Here is a 20095-nt window from a genome sequence, read left to right on the forward strand (position 1 = left end):
CTGGGCCACTCAAGAACATTGAGACTTTTCCCCGAAGCCACTCCTGCGTGGTCTTCACTGTGTACTTAGGGTCGTTCAAGCCAAAGAGTTCAATCTTGGTTTCATCAGACCAGAGAATCTTGTTTCTCATGGTCTGGGAGTCTTTAAAGGATTGATTGGTGCAGTGCTGCAGAAATGGTTGTCTTTCTGGAAAATTCTCCCTTCTCCACAGAGGAACTCTTGAGCTCTGTCGGAGTGACCACTGGGTTCTTATTCACCTCCTTGACCAAGGCCCTTCTCCCCTGATTACTACGTTTGGCCAGGCTGCAAGCTCCAGGAAGAGTCTTGGTGGTTTCAAACTTCTTCCATTTAAAAATGATGAAGGCCACTCTGTTCTTGGGGACCTTCAATGCTGCAGAAATGTTTTTCTACCCTTCCACAGATCTGTGCCTCAACACAATCCTGTCTCTGCAGACAATTCCTTCAACCTCATGGCTTGGTTTTCGCTCTGACATGCACTGTCAACTGTGGGACCTTACATAGACAGGTGTGTGCCTTTCCAAATCATGTCCAATCAATTTTATTTACCACAGGTGGACTACAAGTTGTAGAAACAGCTCACGGATGATCAATGGAAACAGGATGCACCTGAGCTCAATTTCGAGTCTCATAGCAAACTTGTGATTAACATCTTCACACTTGGTTATGAACGCAGCAATACACAATTTATCTCGGTTAATAAAGCAGCATGTAGGTGATTCTAAAGTTGGATTACCATTAGGACGTTAATCAGTCTATACATTTTGTATAAAAGTTATATCAAATGTTGTCTTCCTCTCTGGTCTGGGTGTAGCAGTCAGACAGTATTTTAGGAATTCTATTATGGTTCAAACATTCAAAAGTACAGACGTATGCCTTCATCTCAGATGAACCCGCCCAAACCCTCCTCCAAATTGTCCTATGACCTAATCTCGAGACATTCGATTGGCTAAATTGAGTTTTCCCGACAACATCTCGACCAATCCAGACCAATCTTATTTTCCGTAATACAGCGCCAACGTTTAATCGGGTTTGTTTTGCGAGGGACGTTTTACCTTGTGTCTGTCCGTTTTTATTTTTGTCTACAATACATTGAATCAGAAGGTAAGCGCGATTTAAAATTGTTTATCTAATTTGCTATTGAAATTGACACCAGTGTTTTGAAGTTTTCCAGCTAGCTAACGTACTGTACATTTAGCCAGTTTAATCTACGTTTTGCAAGACAACGTGGTCGAAAAACGCCTTTCAGCTAGCTATCTAACAACACTAATATCAAAGATTCTTATTACTAGAGGCTAAGCTGCTAGTTAGGTGGGTAACTAGCCATATAGATAACTAAACATAGAAGACATTTCAGTAGCCAGCTAACGTTATACAAACTGAATTCCTTGTAAAACATATTTTTCCTGGCTTTTTATCTAATTATTCAAGGTCTGTTACTGAACAAGTATGTTTGTAAATATTTAAGGGGTCTGCCATTTGTGACACCAATGAAAATGGATACAGTTACAAGAAATAACACCAACTTGAAAAAGGTAATGTAGCTCTTTTTTTCTTCTGTTAGGCCTACTACTTTTCTGTACAATGTATTATTTCTTGTTTGTCCTGTCTGCTATTATTAGGGTAACAAAGAGAATGCCAGACCAGCAAGTGGACCCACTAAGTCCTTTATTACCAGAGCTGCTTCTACTAAAACAGTGGCAACTCCATCTGCCCCTCTGCATTCCAAGAGCAATAAAAAGGAGGACTTGGGAAAGGGAGAAGATGCTCTGAAGAAGGTCAAGATGGCAACCGCTGGTGATACAAAGAGACGCAACACTTTCAGCCAAACCTTACTCACCAAACAGGCTGTCAGACAGAGAAAACTGGTTGCAGAGGCCTCAAAGCCAGCTACCGTCCCAGCTAAACCTGTCCCTGGCACCTACAAAGGAAAGGTTGTCCAATCCAAAATAAGCACCTTCAGGAAGCCTAGTTGCCTGGAGGGAGGGGAAGAAAGCAAAGCAGCTACCAAGACCTCGGCACCCAAAGCTGAAAGCCAAAAGCCTGGGAATTTGACAAAGGTCAGGCCCAAAGCTGTTGCTGACTTGCCTCAGCGTTCCATGTTCAAGCCCCCTCAAATACGTCAACCCTCAAAATCCAAGTCTGTGTCCAATGGGCCTCCTCCAGTCTCTAAGTGCCCAGCCACATGCCGTCCAACAGGCTTTTGCTCTGCAGTCCCTCCTGCCAGAAAGGCTCTACTTACCACAGCTCTCCAAAGCTCCAGTAGGTCTGCCATGACATCAAAGGAGAAAGAGCTGCCACAGAGAACCAAGCCTAAGATGACAACTGACAAAGTTCGCAAGCCTCCGGTTGCCAGCACCCTAAGCCAGTACAGGGCTAACACAGAGACTGCTGAAGAGAAAAGGTTTGTGATTTTTGTTTAACATTCTTGAATTGTCCAATAACTGATATTTTTGGTACTTTGGTAACTGCTCAAAATAGTTGTAACCAGTGGTGTAAAGTACTTAAGTAAAAATACTTTAAAGTACTACTTAGGTAGTTTTTGGGGATATCTGTACTTTACTATATATATTTTTGACAACTTTTAATTTTGCATTCCTAAAGAAAATAATGTACTTTTTACTCCATACATTTTCCCTGGCCCGCAAAAGTGTCCATTACATTTTGAAATCTTAACGGGTCAGGAAAATGGTCCAATTAAGACAACATCACTGGTCATCCCTACTGCCTCTGATCTGGTCAATCAATAAACATATGCTTTGTTTGTAAATTTATATCTGCGTGTTGTAGTGTGTCCCCGGTTATCTGTAAATTATTTATTTTTTAAACTAAAATTGTGCCGTTATAATAATTATATATATATAATTATATATATATATATATATATATATATATATATACTGCTCAAAAAAATAAAGGGAACACTTAAACAACACAATGTAACTCCAAGTCAATCACACTTCTGTGAAATCAAACTGTCCACTTAGGAAGCAACACTGATTGACAATACATTTCACATGCTGTTGTGCAAATGGAATAGACAAAAGGTGGAAATTATAGGCAATTAGCAAGACACCCCCCAAAACAGGAGTGATTCTGCAGGTGGTGACCACAGACCACTTCTCAGTTCCTATGCTTCCTGGCTGATGTTTTGGTCACTTTTGAATGCTGGCGGTGCTCTCACTCTAGTGGTAGCATGAGACGGAGTCTACAACCCACACAAGTGGCTCAGGTAGTGCAGTTCATCCACGATGGCACATCAATGCGAACTGTGGCAAAAAGGTTTGCTGTGTCTGTCAGCGTAGTGTCCAGAGCATAAGGGCGCTACCAGGAGACAGGCCAGTACATCAGGAGACGTGGAGGAGGCCGTAGGAGGGCAACATCTCAGCAGCAGGACCGGTACCTCCGCCTTAGTGCAAGGAGGTGCACTGCCAGGGCCCTGCAAAATGACCTCCAGCAGGCCACAAATGTGCATGTGTCAGCATATGGTCTCACAAGGGGTCTGAGGATCTCATCTCGGTACCTAATGGCAGTCAGGTTACCTCTGGCGAGCACATGGAGGGCTGTGCGGCCCCACAAAGAAATGCCACCCCACACTATGACTGACCCATCGCCAAACCGGTCATGCTGGAGGATGTTGCAGGCAGCAGAACGTTCTCCACGGCGTCTCCAGACTCTGTCACGTCTGTCACATGTGCTCATGTGCTCAGTGTGAACCTGCTTTCATCTGTGAAGAGCACAGGGCGCCAGTGGCGAATTTGCCAAATTTGGTGTTCTCTGGCAAATGCCAAACGTCCTGCACGGTGTTGGGCTGTAAGCACAACCCCCAACTGTGGACGTCGGGCCCTCATACCACCCTCATGGAGTCTGTTTCTGACCGTTTGAGCAGACACATGCACATTTGTGGCCTGCTGGAGGTCATTTTGCAGGGCGCTGGCAGTGCACCTCCTTGCACAAAGGCGGAGGTAGCGGTCCTGCTGCTGGGTTGTTGCCCTCCTACGGCCTCCTCCACGTCTCCTGATGTACTGGCCTGTCTCCTGGTAGCGCCTGCATGCTCTGGACACTACGCTGACAGACACAGCAAACCTTTTTGCCACAGTTCGCATTGATGTGCCATCCTGGATGAACTGCACTACCTGAGCGACTTGTGTGGGTTGTAGACTCCGTCTCATGCTACCACTAGAGTGAGAGCACCGCCAGCATTCAAAAGTGACCAAAACATCAGCCAGGAAGCATAGGAACTGAGAAGTGGTCTGTGGTCACCACCTGCAGAATCACTCCTGTTTTGGGGGGTGTCTTGCTAATTGCCTATAATTTCCACCTTTTGTCTATTCCATTTGCACAACAGCATGTGAAATGTATTGTCAATCAGTGTTGCTTCCTAAGTGGACAGTTTGATTTCACAGAAGTGTGATTGACTTGGAGTTACATTGTGTTATTTAAGTGTTCCCTTTATTTTTTTGAGCAGTGTATATATATATATATGCAATTTGAAATTCTTTTATTTTTTATTGTTTTTGATACTTATGTATATTTTTGCAATTACATTTACTTTTGATACTTAAGTATATTTAAAACCAAATACTTTTAGACTTTTACTCGAGTAGTATTTTACTGAGTGACTTTTGCTTTTACTTGTCATTTTCTATTAAGTTATCTATATATATCTTTATACTCAAGTATGACAATTGGGTACTTTTTCCACCACTGGTTTTAACTGATGTTTTTAATCATTGATTGCCAGAGCAAAGCTGGCAGAGTGGCTGGCATCCAAGGGAAAGACTCTGAAAAGGCCTCCCATATCAGCAGTGGCACTCCCAAAGTATAAACCCGTTGTGCAGCCCAAGCCTGAAGTCCACCCAGTATTCACAGCCTTCTCACCACAAAAGACCAATGTTGAGCCTCAGCCCTCTGATCAGACGTCACAACAACCTGGTCCTGAGCCTGAACCGACTGTTCGGCCTAAAAATGACCAGGTGGTCCCTGAGCAGGAGGCAGCCTGTGCCTCAACTCCACTGATAATGAACACGACGCTGGACTTGCTTGACAACTCTGATACATATTTTCTCCCTATTGATCCAGAGGTTCAAATGAATGACGTAAGAAACCTTTGTTTAGTAATTTATTATTTTGGTACTGTAGTTTTATTCATCAAAATTCTTAAATATAACCTAACCACCACTGTCCTGTCTTATCACAGGTTGTGGTCAACCTTTGTGATGCTTTGGAGGCATTGGAGACGCCCTCAGCATGTGTGGATGGTAAGTTTTGTGGTCAGTACATTCACAGCAAACAGTCAAATGTACTTGCTCACTTGGCATCATCTGCCTGATTCAAATCATGGAACTGGAAGATTCAACATTTTATCATGTAAACTTTAGTCATGTGTTATATTCATTGGTGTGTTCTTTTTTTTTCTTTTAGAGCCACATGAGAAAAAGGAATCTGAAGATAAAATCGTGGAGGGCGGGACAAATTATGGATTTGAAGAGAGGAATGAGTTTGCTGAGAATAATTTTGACAGGTCTGAGGAAGTGAAAAGTGAAGTAGGAGCGGGAGCTTCAGAGAAGAAAGTAAGGAAGGGTTATGTTGAGAAAGTCGATAGTGATTATGATGACGAATGCTTGATGGAAACTACACCAGAGGGAGCCTCCATGGTGAAATACAATCTGAAGACAACTCCATACCTTCAAAGGTGATATGTCTTATCTTAAATACCTATTTTACAATCACTTCCATACAATTATTGGAAATTCTGGAGGTCATGGAGAACATCACTACTTCACATCTCTATATTGAAATGTATATTAAACTGAACATGGCTGTCAACTAACCACACAATTCTGTCCATCTCTTTCCCCTTCTAGTGTTAAGAGAACAATCAACGGTGAGGCATGTGCAAGTGGTTCCAGGCGAAAAAACACCATCAAGGATCTGAAGTTCCTGACACCAGTCCGTCGTTCTTGTCGCATCCAGCGCAAGTCATCCCACCTGCCTGTGATGCTGACAGACCACGACACCTGTGTGTCCTCGCTGGCAGAGCTGGTGAATCTAGATGACGATGCCAACGCTTACATCTACAGGAGGAACCCTGCTCTCCTGGAGGACCTGCCTGACCATCCCAAAGACCTGGAGAGGATCTGAGTCTTTGGATGAGTGGGACGAGAAGGCCTGAAAATGAATAGAAAGAATATGGAACTGATGGGCACTTTACAAAAGGGGTTTTAAAATAATGAAAATAGATTATTTGCTGTTTTACCATCCATAATGGTTGTTAATCCAAATTGTGATAATATGGGCTTTGTGTGGCAAGATTTACTAATACAATAAGACTGGGTGCCTCAATTAGGCATGCCTTTTTGTTTTCTGTTTGTCTTAGTTGTTACTTCTCATAAGGAAGGGACATTTGCCATAGCTTGACCTGCTACACCTTCTCTTTTATTTGTTGTATATATTCTCTCTGCTGTCTTACTGTGTTTGTTTTATGAATGTATTGTTTATTTTAATGCAGAGTTGATAATTTAATATCTACCTCTAGGTTTTACCATAGATAAATTACATACAGCACACCTTTTATCACCCTCAATAATTTGGTAGGAAATAAAGAAATGTGTGTTGCACATCCAGGAAAAGTGACACTATTCAATAAAATTATAACAAAATGGTTCTCTGGTGGAATTATTGCTTTTGAAATGGGAAATCATGCAATAACATACCTTAACAAAGAAATGTATTCATTGATTACTCACTGGATTCAACTGCCCTGCTGGACTGTAATTTTAGTCAAATTGGGATATGGTAAGTTAGAAAATACTGTCCTATACCTGGCTAACGAGTTTCGGAGGGCCAAACATGAACAATGTCAAAACTCTTGAAATGTCTTGTGTGAATAATTGTGCAGGCATGTCTTGATCCGAAGGGCGCAAGGAAAGCTAATATCAGTATTGGAACCCTGAGGTGATATGAACAGAGCGGTGACAAACATGCGCACTGGGTTATGTTAGCAAAGTATTGTGGGAAGGTCGTGGTTTAATCGCTTGTCGCGTTGATTCCTCCACGCCACATAAAACTCTGTTGCGTGCGAGTCCATTCTTTACTAATTACTGGATAAGTTCATATTGAAGTAAATTACTTTTGAAAAGCATTATACTAGCATAAGCAAGCCATGTCAAACTTTTGCGCAGCACCAAATTTCACCATAAAAAGTAATCGGTCAGCATCGCTATTCTTCAGGTTTCCAAGGGACACTGAAAGGTACGTTAATAAGACGGTCTTCCATGCTTGACTTTGCACATTAAGCTAACTAAGTTAACGTTAGCTGTCAGCTAAATATGTGCACTGTGTAAGCTATTTGGCTAGCCTGTAGCTAGTTTTGCAGCATGCTTGCAGAATAATTGCATAACCAGACTTTTGGGGTTTGGTTGTTAAAACATACAGCAAGCTGCTTGCTAGCGAGACACCTTGTTTTAGTTTGCATGTTATTGTCAACACAGCAGACAATGTGATTATGTGATTATACCATTAACTATAACAATCATATCTTCAGTATTTTAATAACTAGTTCAATCTCATTCAATGATCGCTAAATGTATAAATGAGAACTGTTTGTTTTTTAAAGTTGTATCCGTGAGGAACTCTTACAGGAAGTCAGAGGGTCGTTTTTCTCATTGGTCACTGACGACAGTGTTTGAATAACTCGTTCTTAATGTTCAATCTCATTCAATGAAGCTAAATGTATGAATGAGAATAGTTTGTTTTGTCTGTTGTGCACAGATGCAAACAGTGGGTGGAAAACTGTCATGGCAAGGATCTTGAAGATAAAACGCCTGACCAGCTGAACAGACACTACAGACTTTGCTAAGCATTTTGAACCATCCGTGATTTGTAAAGCAGTAAGTGATACTGATGCAATTTGCTTGGCATTTGTTTATTTTGGCTTAGCTGAAACGTTTAACATTTGAAATTGATGTAGTTGAACAGAGATGTGTACTTATTTAGTGCTACACACACCCATCAAATAGGTAGTTTAATAAATCGTTCATATTTCCAGTTCCTACAGTACAATGCTGAAGGATAATGCCATACCAACCATCTTTGATTTACAATCCCAGCTCAATAAGCCACAAAGTAGGAAATGCAAGAGGATTAAAGAGCTGGTAGGGGTTTCTTTTCCATTTAACAAATCACTAGTCATACTCAATGTATTGAAATGAAACAGCTTGTTTATTGTTTCTCTCTTGCTATTATATTCTACAGAGTGAAGATGAAGCAAGGCAAATGAAAGGGATGAAAAGTAAGTTGTGCATCTTATGTTGAGGCTGTTTCAATGTACAGTGCATTCAGAAAGTATTCAGACCCCTTGACTTTTCCACATTTTGTTACATTAGCCTTATTCTAAAATGATTAAATATTTTTTTCCTCAATCTGCACAATACCCCTTAATGAAAGCAAAAACAGGTTTTTAGAAATGTTTGCAAATGTATTAAAAATAAAACTGAAATATCACATTTAAATAAGTATTCAGACTCTTTACTCAGTACTTTGTTGAAGCAACTTCAACAGTGATTACAGCCTCGAGTCTTCTTGTGTATGACGCTACAAGCTTGGCACACCTGTATTTGAGGAGTTTCTCCCATTCCTTCTCTGCAGATTCTCTCAAGCTCTGTCAGGTTGGTTTGGGAGCGTCACTGTACAGCTATTTTCAGGTCTCTCCAGAGATGTTCGATCGGTTCAAGTCCGGGCTCTGGATGGGCCACTCAAGGATATTCAGAGACTTGTCCCAAAGCCACTCCTGTGTTGTCCTGTTGGAAGGTGAACCTTCGCCCCAGTCTGAGGTCCTGCGCGCTCTGGAGCAGGTTTTCATCAAGGAGCTCTCTGTACTTTGCTCCGTTCATCTTTCCCTCGATCCTGACTTGTCTCCCAGTCCCTGCGACTGAAAAACATCCCCACAGCATGATGATGCCACCACCACCGTGTTTCACCGTAGGGATGGTACCAGGTTTCCTCCAGATGTGACGCTTGGCATTCAGGCTAAAGAGTTCAATCTTGGTTTCATCAGACCAGAGAATCTTGTTTTTCATGATCTGACGGTCCTTTAGGTGCCTTTTGGCAAACTCTAAGCGGGGTGTCATGTGCCCTTCACTGAGGAGTGGCTTCCATCTAGCCACTGTATTTGCCTGATTGGTAGAGTGCTGCAGAGATGGTTGTCCTTCTGGAAGGTTCTCCCATCTCCAGAGGAAATCTGGAGCTCTGTCAGAGTGACCATCGGGTTCTTGGTCACCTCCTTGACCAATGCCCTTCTCCACTGATTGCTCAGTTTGGCCTGGCGACCAGCTCTAGGAAGTCTTAGTGGTTCCAAACTTCTTACATTTAGGAATGATGGAGGCCACTGTGTTCTTGGGGACCTTCAAATCTGCAGATTTTCTTTGGTACCCTTCCCCAGATCTGTGCCTCGACACAATCTTGTCTCTGCGCTCTACGGACAATTCCTTCAACCTCATGGCTTGGTTTTTGCTCTGGCATTCCCCATAACTGTGGGACCTTTATATAGACAGGTTTGTGCCTTTCCAAATCATGTCCAGTCAATTGAATTTACCACAGGTGGACTCCAATAAAGTTATAGAAACACCAAGGAGGATCAACGGAAACAGGATGCACCTGAACTTAATTTCGAGTCTCATAGCAAAGGGTCTGAATACTTATTTAAATATGCTATTTTTTATTTGTAATACATCAACAACAAAAAATATAACCTCTTTTCTCTTTGTCATAATGGTGAATTGGGTATAAATTGAGGGGGGGGGGGGGGGGGATTATTTCAATTTTAGAATAAAGCTGTAACATAAAATGTGGATAAAGTCAAGGGGTCTGAATACTTTCTGAATGCATTGCAATGCAATAATATTCTAGGTTTAAATTGAATGACTAGTAATGGATGTATTTCCCTTTTCATCATGAGACAATGCCCTATCACAGGACCCACATAAGCAAAAAGTTATACTCATCTTATTTTTAATCAATATTACTTTATTTTCCTATAGTGGACTCTGTGGACCAATCAAAGACTAGCAAAGATGATGGTGAAGGCCAAGATGACTCTGAGACAAACCAGCCCCCCCCAGCTGACCTCTGAGGAGAAGAAGCACAGAGAATATCTCAAATCACTATTTGAAGTTCTTCTGGTGTTGGGGAAACAGACCATACCTCTGAATAGACATACCGAGGAGGTGCAGGAGTGCGACGGTCTCACTCCAAGCAACTTCCAGGCATTGTTGGAGTACCGAATGAATGCTGGTGGTGACGAAGCTCTCAGGAAAAGGTTTGAGACTAGCGCTGTGAATGCAGAGTGCTGCACTTCTACCCAGCAGAGGCAGATGATGGAGGTCTGTGAGAACTGTGTCCGTGATAAACACTTACAGGAAGTTAGAGGGTCACTTCTTATTGGTCACTGACGCTGTGGTCGAGATCTTGGGTGAGTCCCATATCCCCATATTCTTACGTTTTTTGAACCAGGCCAACTGCTTGCGGGAGGAGTTTGTGGGATTCCTTCCTTTTGAGGGAGATGAGGAGACCCTGATGGAGAGGCTGCTGACTGAGGTGACAAAGAAATGGGGCTTGAATATGGACTACTGCAGAGGGCAGGCCCACTTCAGCTCCGGTGTGCATTCTAGCAAAATGAAAGCCATTGCAACCAAACTCACAGAGAAGTATCCCACAGCAGTGCACACGCCAAGTTCCACCTGTGCCTTGAATGTCTCACTGGCAAGTGGAGTGGCTTTGACAGGCATTCAGATTGTCATGTCTACTTCCAAGAAGATTGAGTCTTTTTTCAACAAGTCGCCTTCACTGCAATTGGAGTTGGAGAATGCCATCTCAATTTTCTACCAGGGCAATGAAGAGAAGGCCAGTGATCTGAAAGAGGCCTGCCGTACCAACTGGACAATGAGGCATGATTCATTTGAGGTGGCAGTCGACGTCGTGGAATCTCTACTGCTCTGCGTAGATAGTGTCCATGACAATGAAGATCTGAGGTGGAGTAACCAAGACACACATGATGCCTTGGAGATATCAGAGGCTCTGGCTGATTTTGAGTTTGTTGCAGCGTTGGTTGTGCTGAAAAACACTCTGTCATTCACAAGGACCTTCGGCAAGAACTTGCAAGGGCCAACAACAGATGTCTACTTTGCTGCAAGCAGCTTGACCGCTGTGTTACACTCGCTGAACGAGGTATTGGATAACATTGAGGTGTACCATGAGTTCTAGTTCGAAGAGGCTGTTAACCTAGCTGCTGCGCTAGAGATTCCGGTCAAGGTTCCCAGGCTGTACTTGAGAAAGCACCGCCCAGAAGCTGGAACAGAGATCCAGCCCGAAAGCTACTTCAAAGAGCACCTGACTGCCCCAGTGGTGAGCCAGGTCATCAAAGAACTGAATGACCTCTTCTCTGAGAACCACCTTAACGCCCTGAGATATTTGACGCTCGTCCCTGCTGTCATGGGGTAGCTGAAATTCAACATGTCTGAAGATAACAACATGGAGATGTATAGGAACGACCTTCCCAACGCAGACACTCTCCCTGCTGAGCTTCACTGCTGGAGGGTGAAGTGGAAAAAATAGGGGCAAGGTGACCCTGCCCTCCACCGTCCATGAGACGCTGCAGCTTGCTGAAGTGAAGTTCTTCCCCAATGTGCTTGCATTCTTGAGGGTGCTCAGCAACCTGCCAGTCCTGGGCCTTGAGGATGTCGACGGCAATGCTTCTCGTAAACGTTTTCAGATGTACCTGCAGAACACACCTGACAAACACAGATCCAAGAGTCATACATTATGCCAGACATGACCTGGACTTTATGGTTGATAGTTACGTTAAGAATAAGATATACCCTAACAATGAAAGTTAAATCCAATTTAATTTCATGACCCTAATGAGCAAGTATGCCAGCCTGTTGACTTGTTATTGTATAAATTGTAGTCTGTCTTCAGCATTTGCGACTAGAGCTGACCTCTTACTTATTGGAAATTTGATATGTTGACTTGAAACCACTTATTTTGTCTGTATAAAGTTGATCAATGACCATTGCAAGTTTGAGGGAATCATTAGATTTAGTATGCAACAAAACACTTAGTTTCAACTCAAGTTTTTTGTGATTTGAATTTATGTATAGGTAATTTTTTTATGTTTATGCAACTGGTTATGTAAATTACAGAACTGAAAATGTATTCTTATTACATAAGTCTTCTGGGAGTACTTTATTCTAGGTCCAATGTGATTGATCCAAGGTGGCTTAGCAGTTGAGACGTCTTTTCCGTATTGTCGTGTCGTGTCCTGTATATATATATATATATATTTACACCTTTTCTTCACATATCTTTTATTTATTTTATTATCCAAGAACTCAACTACAAAAGCTTTCCTGCAACCCGCTTCACCAATTACAATAAGTATTATTTACCTCAATCTGAAAATCCATCGTGGAAGATAGCCAGGGGCTAATTCAGAAGCTAGCCTGAAAGCTAACCAGAAGCTACTCCGAAAGCTAGCCAGAAGCTAATCTGTAGCTGCCCCGAAATTAGCCGGTTTGCTGGCTAGCGTTGGTGTTTCAGCTGCCCACGTTTTGCGGTCATCAGCTATTCCTTTAGCTCGATAATCTACCGGCACTTTTGTGCAACGCGACTCGGACCGGAGCATTCCGGGACTTTTTTTCTCAGTTTCCCCGGATTCCAACCGCAGGCTCTGGACACTTGCACCTTGATTTCGCAGCTAGCTAGCTGCATACCGTGTGACTATTGGCTTACGTCGACCCCGGAGCAAACTCAAATCATGCTGGAGCTAGCCAGCTGAGGAGTTCCATCACCATCCGGACCCGTTTCTTTTGTTGCTGCTGCAGATACGGAACCCCACCGGGCCTTCACGACTGACTGCCGACGTTATCTGCCCGAGGGATTTATCCAACCGGCACCTCCGTCCCGACGTTACCTGAACGCTCATCCGAGGCCCGCTAATCGTTAGCTGTCTTATCGGCTGCTACCTGAACAAAACCCCACCACACGGAACCCACCGACGGAAACGCACGAGGTATCTACAAACAGACCTCCATCCTATGCTGCTACCGATAGCCATATACCCGGCCAGCTGTCTGGATCGCCACGACCCCAACCAACCTCTACTCACTGGACCCTTATTGATCACTCGATTAAGCATACCTCTCCTTAATGTAAATATGCCTTGTCCATTGCTGTTCTGGTTAGTGTTTATTGGCTTATTTCACTGTAGAGATTCTAGCCCTGCTCTCTATACCATATCCAACCTCTCAGTTCCACCACCCACATATGCGATGACATCACCTGGTTTCAATGATGTTTCTAGAGACAAGATCTCTCTCATCATCACTCAATACCTAGGTTTACCTCCACTGTATTCACATCCTACCATACCTTTGTCTGTACATTATTCCTTTAAACTATTTTATCGCCCCCAGAAACTTCCTTTTACTCTCTGCTCTAGTAGCTCTAGGCGACCAATTCTCATAGCTTTTAGCCGTACCCTTATCGTACTTCTCCTCTGTTCCTCTGGTGATGTAGAGGTGAATCCAGGCCCTGCAGTACCTGGCTCCACTCCTATTCCCCAGGCGCTCTCTTTTGATGACTTCTGTAACCGTAATAGCCTTGGCTTCATGCATGTTAACATTAGAAGCCTCCTCCCTAAGTTTGTTTTGTTCACTGCTTTAGCACACTCTACCAACCCGGATGTTTTAGCCGTTTCTGAATCCTGGCTTAGAAAGACCACCAAAAATTCAGACATTTTTATCCCCAATTACAATATTTTCAGACAAGATAGAACGGCCAAAGGGGGCGGTGTTGCAATCTACTGCAAAGACTGCCTGCAGAGTTCTGTTATACTATCCAGGTCTGTTCCCAAACAATTTGAACTTCTACTTTAAAAATCCACCTCTCTAAAAACAAGTCTCTCACCGTTGCCGCCTGCTATAGACCACCCTCTGCCCCCAGCTGTGCTCTGGACACTATATGTGAACTGATTGCCCCCCATCTATCTTCAGAGCTCGTGCTGCTAGGCGACCTAAATTTGAACATGCTCAACACCCCAGCCACCCTACAATCTAAGCTTGATGCCCTCAATCTCACACAAATTATCAATGAACCTACCAGGTACCACCCCAATTCCGTAAGCACGGGTACCCTCATAGATATCATCCTAACAAACTTGCCCTCCAAATACACCTCTGCTGTTTTCAACCAAGATCTCAGCGATCACTGCCTCATTGCCTGCATCCGTAATGGGTCAGCGGTCAAACGACCTCCACTCATCACTGTCAAACGCTCCCTGAAACACTTCAGCGAGCAGGCCTTCCTAATCGACCTGGCCTGGGGGATCCTGGAAGGATATTGATCTCATCCCGTCAGTAGAGGATGCCTGGTCATTTTTTAAAAATGCCTTCCTCACCATCTTGAATAAGCATGCCCCATTCAAGAAATTTAGAACCAGGAACAGATATAGCCCTTGGTTCTCTCCTGACCTGACTGCCCTTAACCAACAGAAAAACATCCTATGGCGTTCTGCATTAGCATCGAACAGCCCCCGTGATATGCAACTTTTCAGGGAAGCCAGAAACCAATATACACAGGCAGTTAGAACAGCCAAGGCTAGCTTTTTCAAGCAGAAATTTGCTTCCTGCAACACAAATTCAAAAAAGTTCTGGGACACCGTAAAGTCCATGGAGAATAAGAACACCTCCTCCCAGCTTCCAACCGCTCTGAAGATAGGAAACACTGTCACCACCGACAAATCCACTATAATTGAGAATTTCAATAAGCATTTTTCTACGGCTGGCCATGCTTTCCACCTGGCTACCCCTACCCCGGACAACAGCACTGCCCTCCCCTCTGCTACTCGCCCAAGCCTTCCCCATTTCTCTTTCTCCCAAATACAGTCAGCTGATGTTCTTAATGAGCTGCAAAATCTGGACCCTTACAAATCAGCCGGGCTAGATAATCTGGACCGTTTCTTTCTAAAACTATCTGCTGAAATTGTTGCCACCCCTATTACTAGCCTCTTCAACCTCTCTTTCGTGTCGTCTGAGATCCCCAAAGATTGGAAAGCAGCTGCGGTTATCCCCCTCTTCAAAGGGGGGGACACCCTTGACCCTAACTGCTACAGACCTATATCTATCCTACCCTGCCTTTCTAAGGTCTTCGAAAGCCAAGTCAACAAACAGATTACCGACCATTTCGAATCACACCACACCTTCTCCGCTATGCAATCTGGTTTCAGAGCTGGTCATGGGTGCACCTCAGCCACGCTCAAGGTCATAAACGATATCGTAACCGCCATCGATAGGAAACAATACTGTGCAGCCGTATTCATTGACCTGGCCAAGGCTTTTGACTCTGTCAATCACCACATCCTCATTGGCAGACTCGACAGCCTTGGTTTCTCTAATGATTGCCTCGCCTGGTTCACCAACTACTTCTCTGATAGAGTTCAGTGTGTCAAATCGGAGGGTCTGTTGTCCGGGCCTCTGGCAGTCTCTATGGGGGTGCCCCAGGGTTCAATTCTTGGACCGACTCTCTTCTCTGTTTACATCAATGATGTCGCTCTTGCTGCTGGTGATTCTCTGATCCACCTCTACGCAGACGACACTATTCTGTATACTTCTGGCCCTTCTTTTGACACTGTGTTAACAACCCTCCAGGCGAGCTTCAATGCCATACAACTCTCCTTCCGTGGCCTCCAACTGCTCTTAAATACAAGTAAAACCAAATGCATGCTCTTCAACCGATCGCTGCCTGCTCCTGCCCGCCTGTCCAACATCACTACTTTGGACGGCTCTGACTTAGAATATGTGGACAACTACAAATACCTAGGTGTCTGGTTAGACTGTAAACTCTCCTTCCAGACCCACATCAAACATCTCCAATCCAAAGTCAAATCTAGAATTGGCTTCCTATTCCGCAACAAAGCATCCTTTACTCATGCTGCCAAACATACCCTTGTAAAACTGACCATCCTACCAATCCTCGACTTCGGTGATGTCATTTACAAAATAGCCTCCAAAACCCTACTCAATAAATTGGATGCAGTCTATCACAGTGCCATCCGTTTTGTCACCAAAGCCCCATATACTACCCACCACTGCGACCTGTACACTCTCGTTGGCTGGCCCTCGCTTCATACTCGTCGCCAAACCCACTGGTTCCAGGTCATCTACAAGACCCTGCTAGGTAAAGTCCCCCCTTATCTCAGCTCGCTGGTCACCATAGCAGCACCTACCTGTAGCACGCGCTCCAGCAGGTATATCTCTCTAGTCACCCCCAAAACCAATTCTTCCTTTGGACGCCTCTCCTTCCAGTTCTCTGCTGCCAATGACTGGAACGAACTACAAAAATCTCTGAAACTGGAAATACCTATCTCCCTCACTAGCTTTAAGCACCAGCTGTCAGAGCAGCTCATAGATTACTGCACCTGTACATAACCCATCTACAATTTAGCCCAAACAACTACCTCTTTACCTACTGTATTTATTTATTAATTTATTCTGCTCCTTTGCACCCCATTATTTCTGTCTCTACTTTGCACTTTCTTCCAATGCAAACCAACCATTCCAGTGTTTTTTTAGTTTTTATTTTACTTGCTGTGTTGTACTCACTTCGCCTCCATGGCCTTTTTATATTTTTATTTATTTATACATATATCTGTTTGCCTTCACCTCCCTTATCTCACCTCACTTGCTCACATTGTATATAGACTTATTTTTTTTTTCACTGTATTATTGACTATATGTTTGTTTTTACTCCATGTGTAACTATGTGTTGTTGTATGTGTCGAACTGCTTTGGTTTATCTTGGCCAGGTCGCAATTGTAAATGAGAACGTGTTCTCAATTTGCCTACCTGGTTAAATAAAGGTTAAATAAAATAAAAATAAAATAAAATTTTTTGAAATACTGTTATATTTTAGTCATTTAGCAGACGCTCTTATCCATTGCGACTTACAGGAGCAATTAGGGTTAAGTGCCTTGCTCAAGGGCACATCTTCAGATTTTTTTTACCTAGTCGGCTTGGCTATTCGAAACCAGTGACCTTTCGGTTACTGGCCGAACGCCCTTAACTGTTAGGCTACCTGCTTTGATCTAAGACTGTGTTCTTTTTGTAAGAATGATTACAAATAAAGATCAACGTTTTTGATTAAGTCTAATAAGAATTGCAATTATTGTCATACATTTATTTACACCATTTTGTGTGATAGCTGCATTTCTCAAATAAATTGTTGGAAATGTTTCTTTCCTCATTGACTTTGATCACACAATTCACAGTATAAAGTAATTTTTTTCCCAATGTATGTCTATGATAAGATGTAGCTATTTCTGTTATAACCACAGTTTTCAAAGCTTTTAATAGGCTTTTTTGACAACCATGAACTCGTTCAGTCATCTTGTCACGTGACAAGTAGGCGTTTTATGAGGCCTCGTGGTATTCCGATATAATTTACTCGGTTGTCATATGCCGAACTTTAAAAAATACAGCTATTAAAATACATTTGTTATTACAATCGTACTGATACGCCACTGCATACATAGAAGGAAAAATACAAAGATATACAATTGTGCACATTGTACAGAGATCAATGCGCCAAGCGGTGTCGATTTCCGCTCTACAAAGGTGTTCTTCCTGGTTTAGGAACACTCGGGCAACTACACCGCTCAACAAATCAACTTTTTACGGAATGAAATAATGAAATTACCTAGCTAGGTACAAAGTTAATTTAAGGACTTTATACAAATATTAAGCTAAATATTCAATACGGGTGGATTTCTGATTAATTGCACGATGCACGATTTATTCTGAACCAGTGAGTGCATGGATCCCAAAATGCCCAACCGCTGTGCCGCACCAAATTGTAATATCTATACAGATAAATCAGACGTCCCATTTTTCAGATTTCCATTGGACTCGGAGCGGTAAGTGCAATGTAGTTGGGTTAGATGTAAATAGTGTACAATCCACTACAACCTATACTTTTTAAAGTAAAGTTGTTATTCTTCATTAGCTAACTAGCTAGCTGGCTGATCCATTGAAACCTCTAGAGCTTGCTAGTTAGCCTAGCTTGTGCTAACGTTGATGGTAATGGCAAAGATGGGTTGTTTGCTAGCCAGCTAGCTAGCTTGCTAAAAGGCTACATTGTGGTTAAGGAAACCGTATTAATTGTGGAATGTTAAGGATGAATTAGAAGTCTGTTTTAGTGAGAGGGTGGTCCCTGGTCAGCCCTCAAAGTTATGAAAGTTATCTTTAATCTGACAACATCCTCTTCATATGTTGTACTGTAGCTAGATAGCTAGCTAGCTAAATTGGGTAGTCAGATTAATCAAGATGTAATACACAATTAATTGGTATCAGTGATGTAGTGGTAAAACAAAGGTGGGTAAACTATAAACTCCAGTGGGCAGACGAACCACCACCGATATAAACCAAAACATTACATTTTTAGAACTGCATTGTTTGATTCCATTTTCATGCAGGTAAATAGGGAAGGCCTAATGTAATTTTATGTAGTTACACAATGCACATCAGGTCGCCCTCAGAAAAATATTTATTTGGACTGGACACTAGGAAAGTCCAGAGAAATAGGATGTGGAGATCTTTATATTGAAATGTGTTATCTTTTTAATCACGTTCATGTTCTTAGTATCTCATGTGAGCTGCACTGCAATTCTATATTGTAAAATGCCCTTGTATAAAAGGCCCATAGTTGTATTCTATATGCATTTGAAGAGAACATGTTATTGTGTTTGATATGATTACAGATTCTCTCAGGGATCCCATTTTAAATTTCAGGGGACCCCAAGTTTAGGAACTGCTGTAACCTCTGCTTGCTTCCTCTCTCTGTGTGTCTACTCTGCTGCCTTCTGCATTGCAGCCTGCATCACCCCAGTCTGCCTCACCACTGCCTCTCACTACTCGCTGTAAACCAAAGTTATTTTATGTGAATCTATGTAGCCAATCTTTTGTTAAGATTATAGCTTGCTTAATTTCACTCAATTGCTCCTGCTGAGGTCAAGATCTGTTTAATGTTAGCTTCTAACGCCATCCTTCTAGCCAGATAGCCATCTGACTGAAATATCAGTGACTATTTGCCAGTTGTACACTCATTCTCAGAGTAGTTTTTTTTTGGGGGGGGGGGGGGGTGTCTGACACCGCAGGAGTCAATATAATTGCTCAAATATACGTAAGTATCAAAAGTATACATTTCAAATTCCTTATTAAGTAAACCAGACAACACCATTTTCCATCTTCAACACTCAGACATCATTTACAAATGAAGCATGTCTGTTTAGTGAGTCCGCCAGATCAGAGACAGTAGGGAGACCAGGGATGTTCTCTTGATAAGTTAGTGAATTTGACAATTTTCTTGTCCTGATAAGAATTCAAAATGTAAGTACTTTTGGGTGTCAGGGGAAATGTATGGAGTAAAAAGTACATTATTTCCTTTAGGAATGTAGTAAAGTAAAAGTAATCAAAAATATAAATAGTAAAGTACAGATACTCCCCAAAACTACTTAAGTAAAAATACTTCAAAGTACTACACCACTGGTCTGGGCTGAGGTAGTTCGTTTCACGTCTGTGCCTGGGCGGAGTTTGACTTTGGACAGAGTGGTGCTTCTAACAAGACAAATCCGGGGGGAGTAGACGAACATAACGAGCATACCTGAATCATGATTCCACTCTTCGCAGAGAGACGGTCGCGATTTTTAACTCCGATCAAGAATATTAACATTGTGACCGTTGATCAACGCTGGGAACGCAATAAAAATGTGGGTAAACACCAATTAAAAAGGTGCGTAAACTGTGTTTACCCTCCACTAAATCCCAAATGGGTCTATATACAGCCTAAAACAATGCTTGCACAATCGTGTACATGTTCCTACAAGCCAGAATGTTGAATAAATTACATTTAAACTTACTCTACGGATTGTCTGCACGGTTTGTCCTTCCCCTGCTTGAAATTTGAGATAAAATATCCACAGCAAAGTAGCTAGTTATTGTTTACCAAACTTTTTAGAGGGCGGGTA

The 20095-nt window shown here is 42.6% G+C and overlaps 2 protein-coding genes and 1 pseudogene across 3 annotated transcripts in view; all 3 read left to right on the plus strand.

The window, feature by feature from the left end:
* The first annotated feature begins 911 nt into the window (after positions 1 to 911).
* On the plus strand, positions 912 to 6682 carry LOC129817599 (cytoskeleton-associated protein 2-like). The gene is made up of 7 exons (XM_055873025.1): positions 912 to 1122; positions 1487 to 1553; positions 1641 to 2422; positions 4763 to 5117; positions 5219 to 5279; positions 5443 to 5713; positions 5886 to 6682. The coding sequence occupies exons 2-7, from the start codon at positions 1509 to 1511 to the stop codon at positions 6160 to 6162; spliced, it is 1791 nt and encodes a 596-aa protein (XP_055729000.1). The 5' UTR covers positions 912 to 1122; positions 1487 to 1508; the 3' UTR covers positions 6163 to 6682.
* Positions 6683 to 7038: 356 nt separating this feature from the next.
* LOC129867014 (52 kDa repressor of the inhibitor of the protein kinase-like) lies at positions 7039 to 17306 on the plus strand (annotated as a pseudogene).
* A 211-nt stretch (positions 17307 to 17517) lies between these two features.
* Positions 17518 to 20095, plus strand: part of LOC129817593 (uncharacterized) — a 29034-nt gene continuing 26456 nt past the window's right edge. The window contains exon 1 of one of the 2 annotated variants that reach the window (XM_055873011.1): positions 17518 to 17986. In XM_055873011.1, the coding sequence (XP_055728986.1) occupies positions 17886 to 17986 (101 nt within the window). In that variant the 5' untranslated portion in view covers positions 17518 to 17885. The remainder of the gene's footprint in view (positions 17987 to 20095) is intronic. The other variant, XM_055873001.1, reaches the window with a different exon arrangement.

The sequence above is a fragment of the Salvelinus fontinalis genome, chromosome 2, assembly GCF_029448725.1.
Source record: "Salvelinus fontinalis isolate EN_2023a chromosome 2, ASM2944872v1, whole genome shotgun sequence".
In the NCBI taxonomy this organism is placed as follows: Eukaryota; Metazoa; Chordata; class Actinopteri; order Salmoniformes; family Salmonidae; genus Salvelinus; species Salvelinus fontinalis.

Bases quoted from the DNA above. Each gene is read 5' to 3' on its own strand.
- LOC129817599 (XM_055873025.1), top strand. From the start codon at position 1,509: ATGAAAATGGATACAGTTACAAGAAATAACACCAACTTGAAAAAG. The intron at 2,423-4,762 runs GTTTGTGATTTT...ATTGATTGCCAG, and splicing joins GAGACTGCTGAAGAGAAAAG to AGCAAAGCTGGCAGAGTGGC. The intron at 5,714-5,885 runs GTGATATGTCTT...TTCCCCTTCTAG, and splicing joins ACAACTCCATACCTTCAAAG to TGTTAAGAGAACAATCAACG.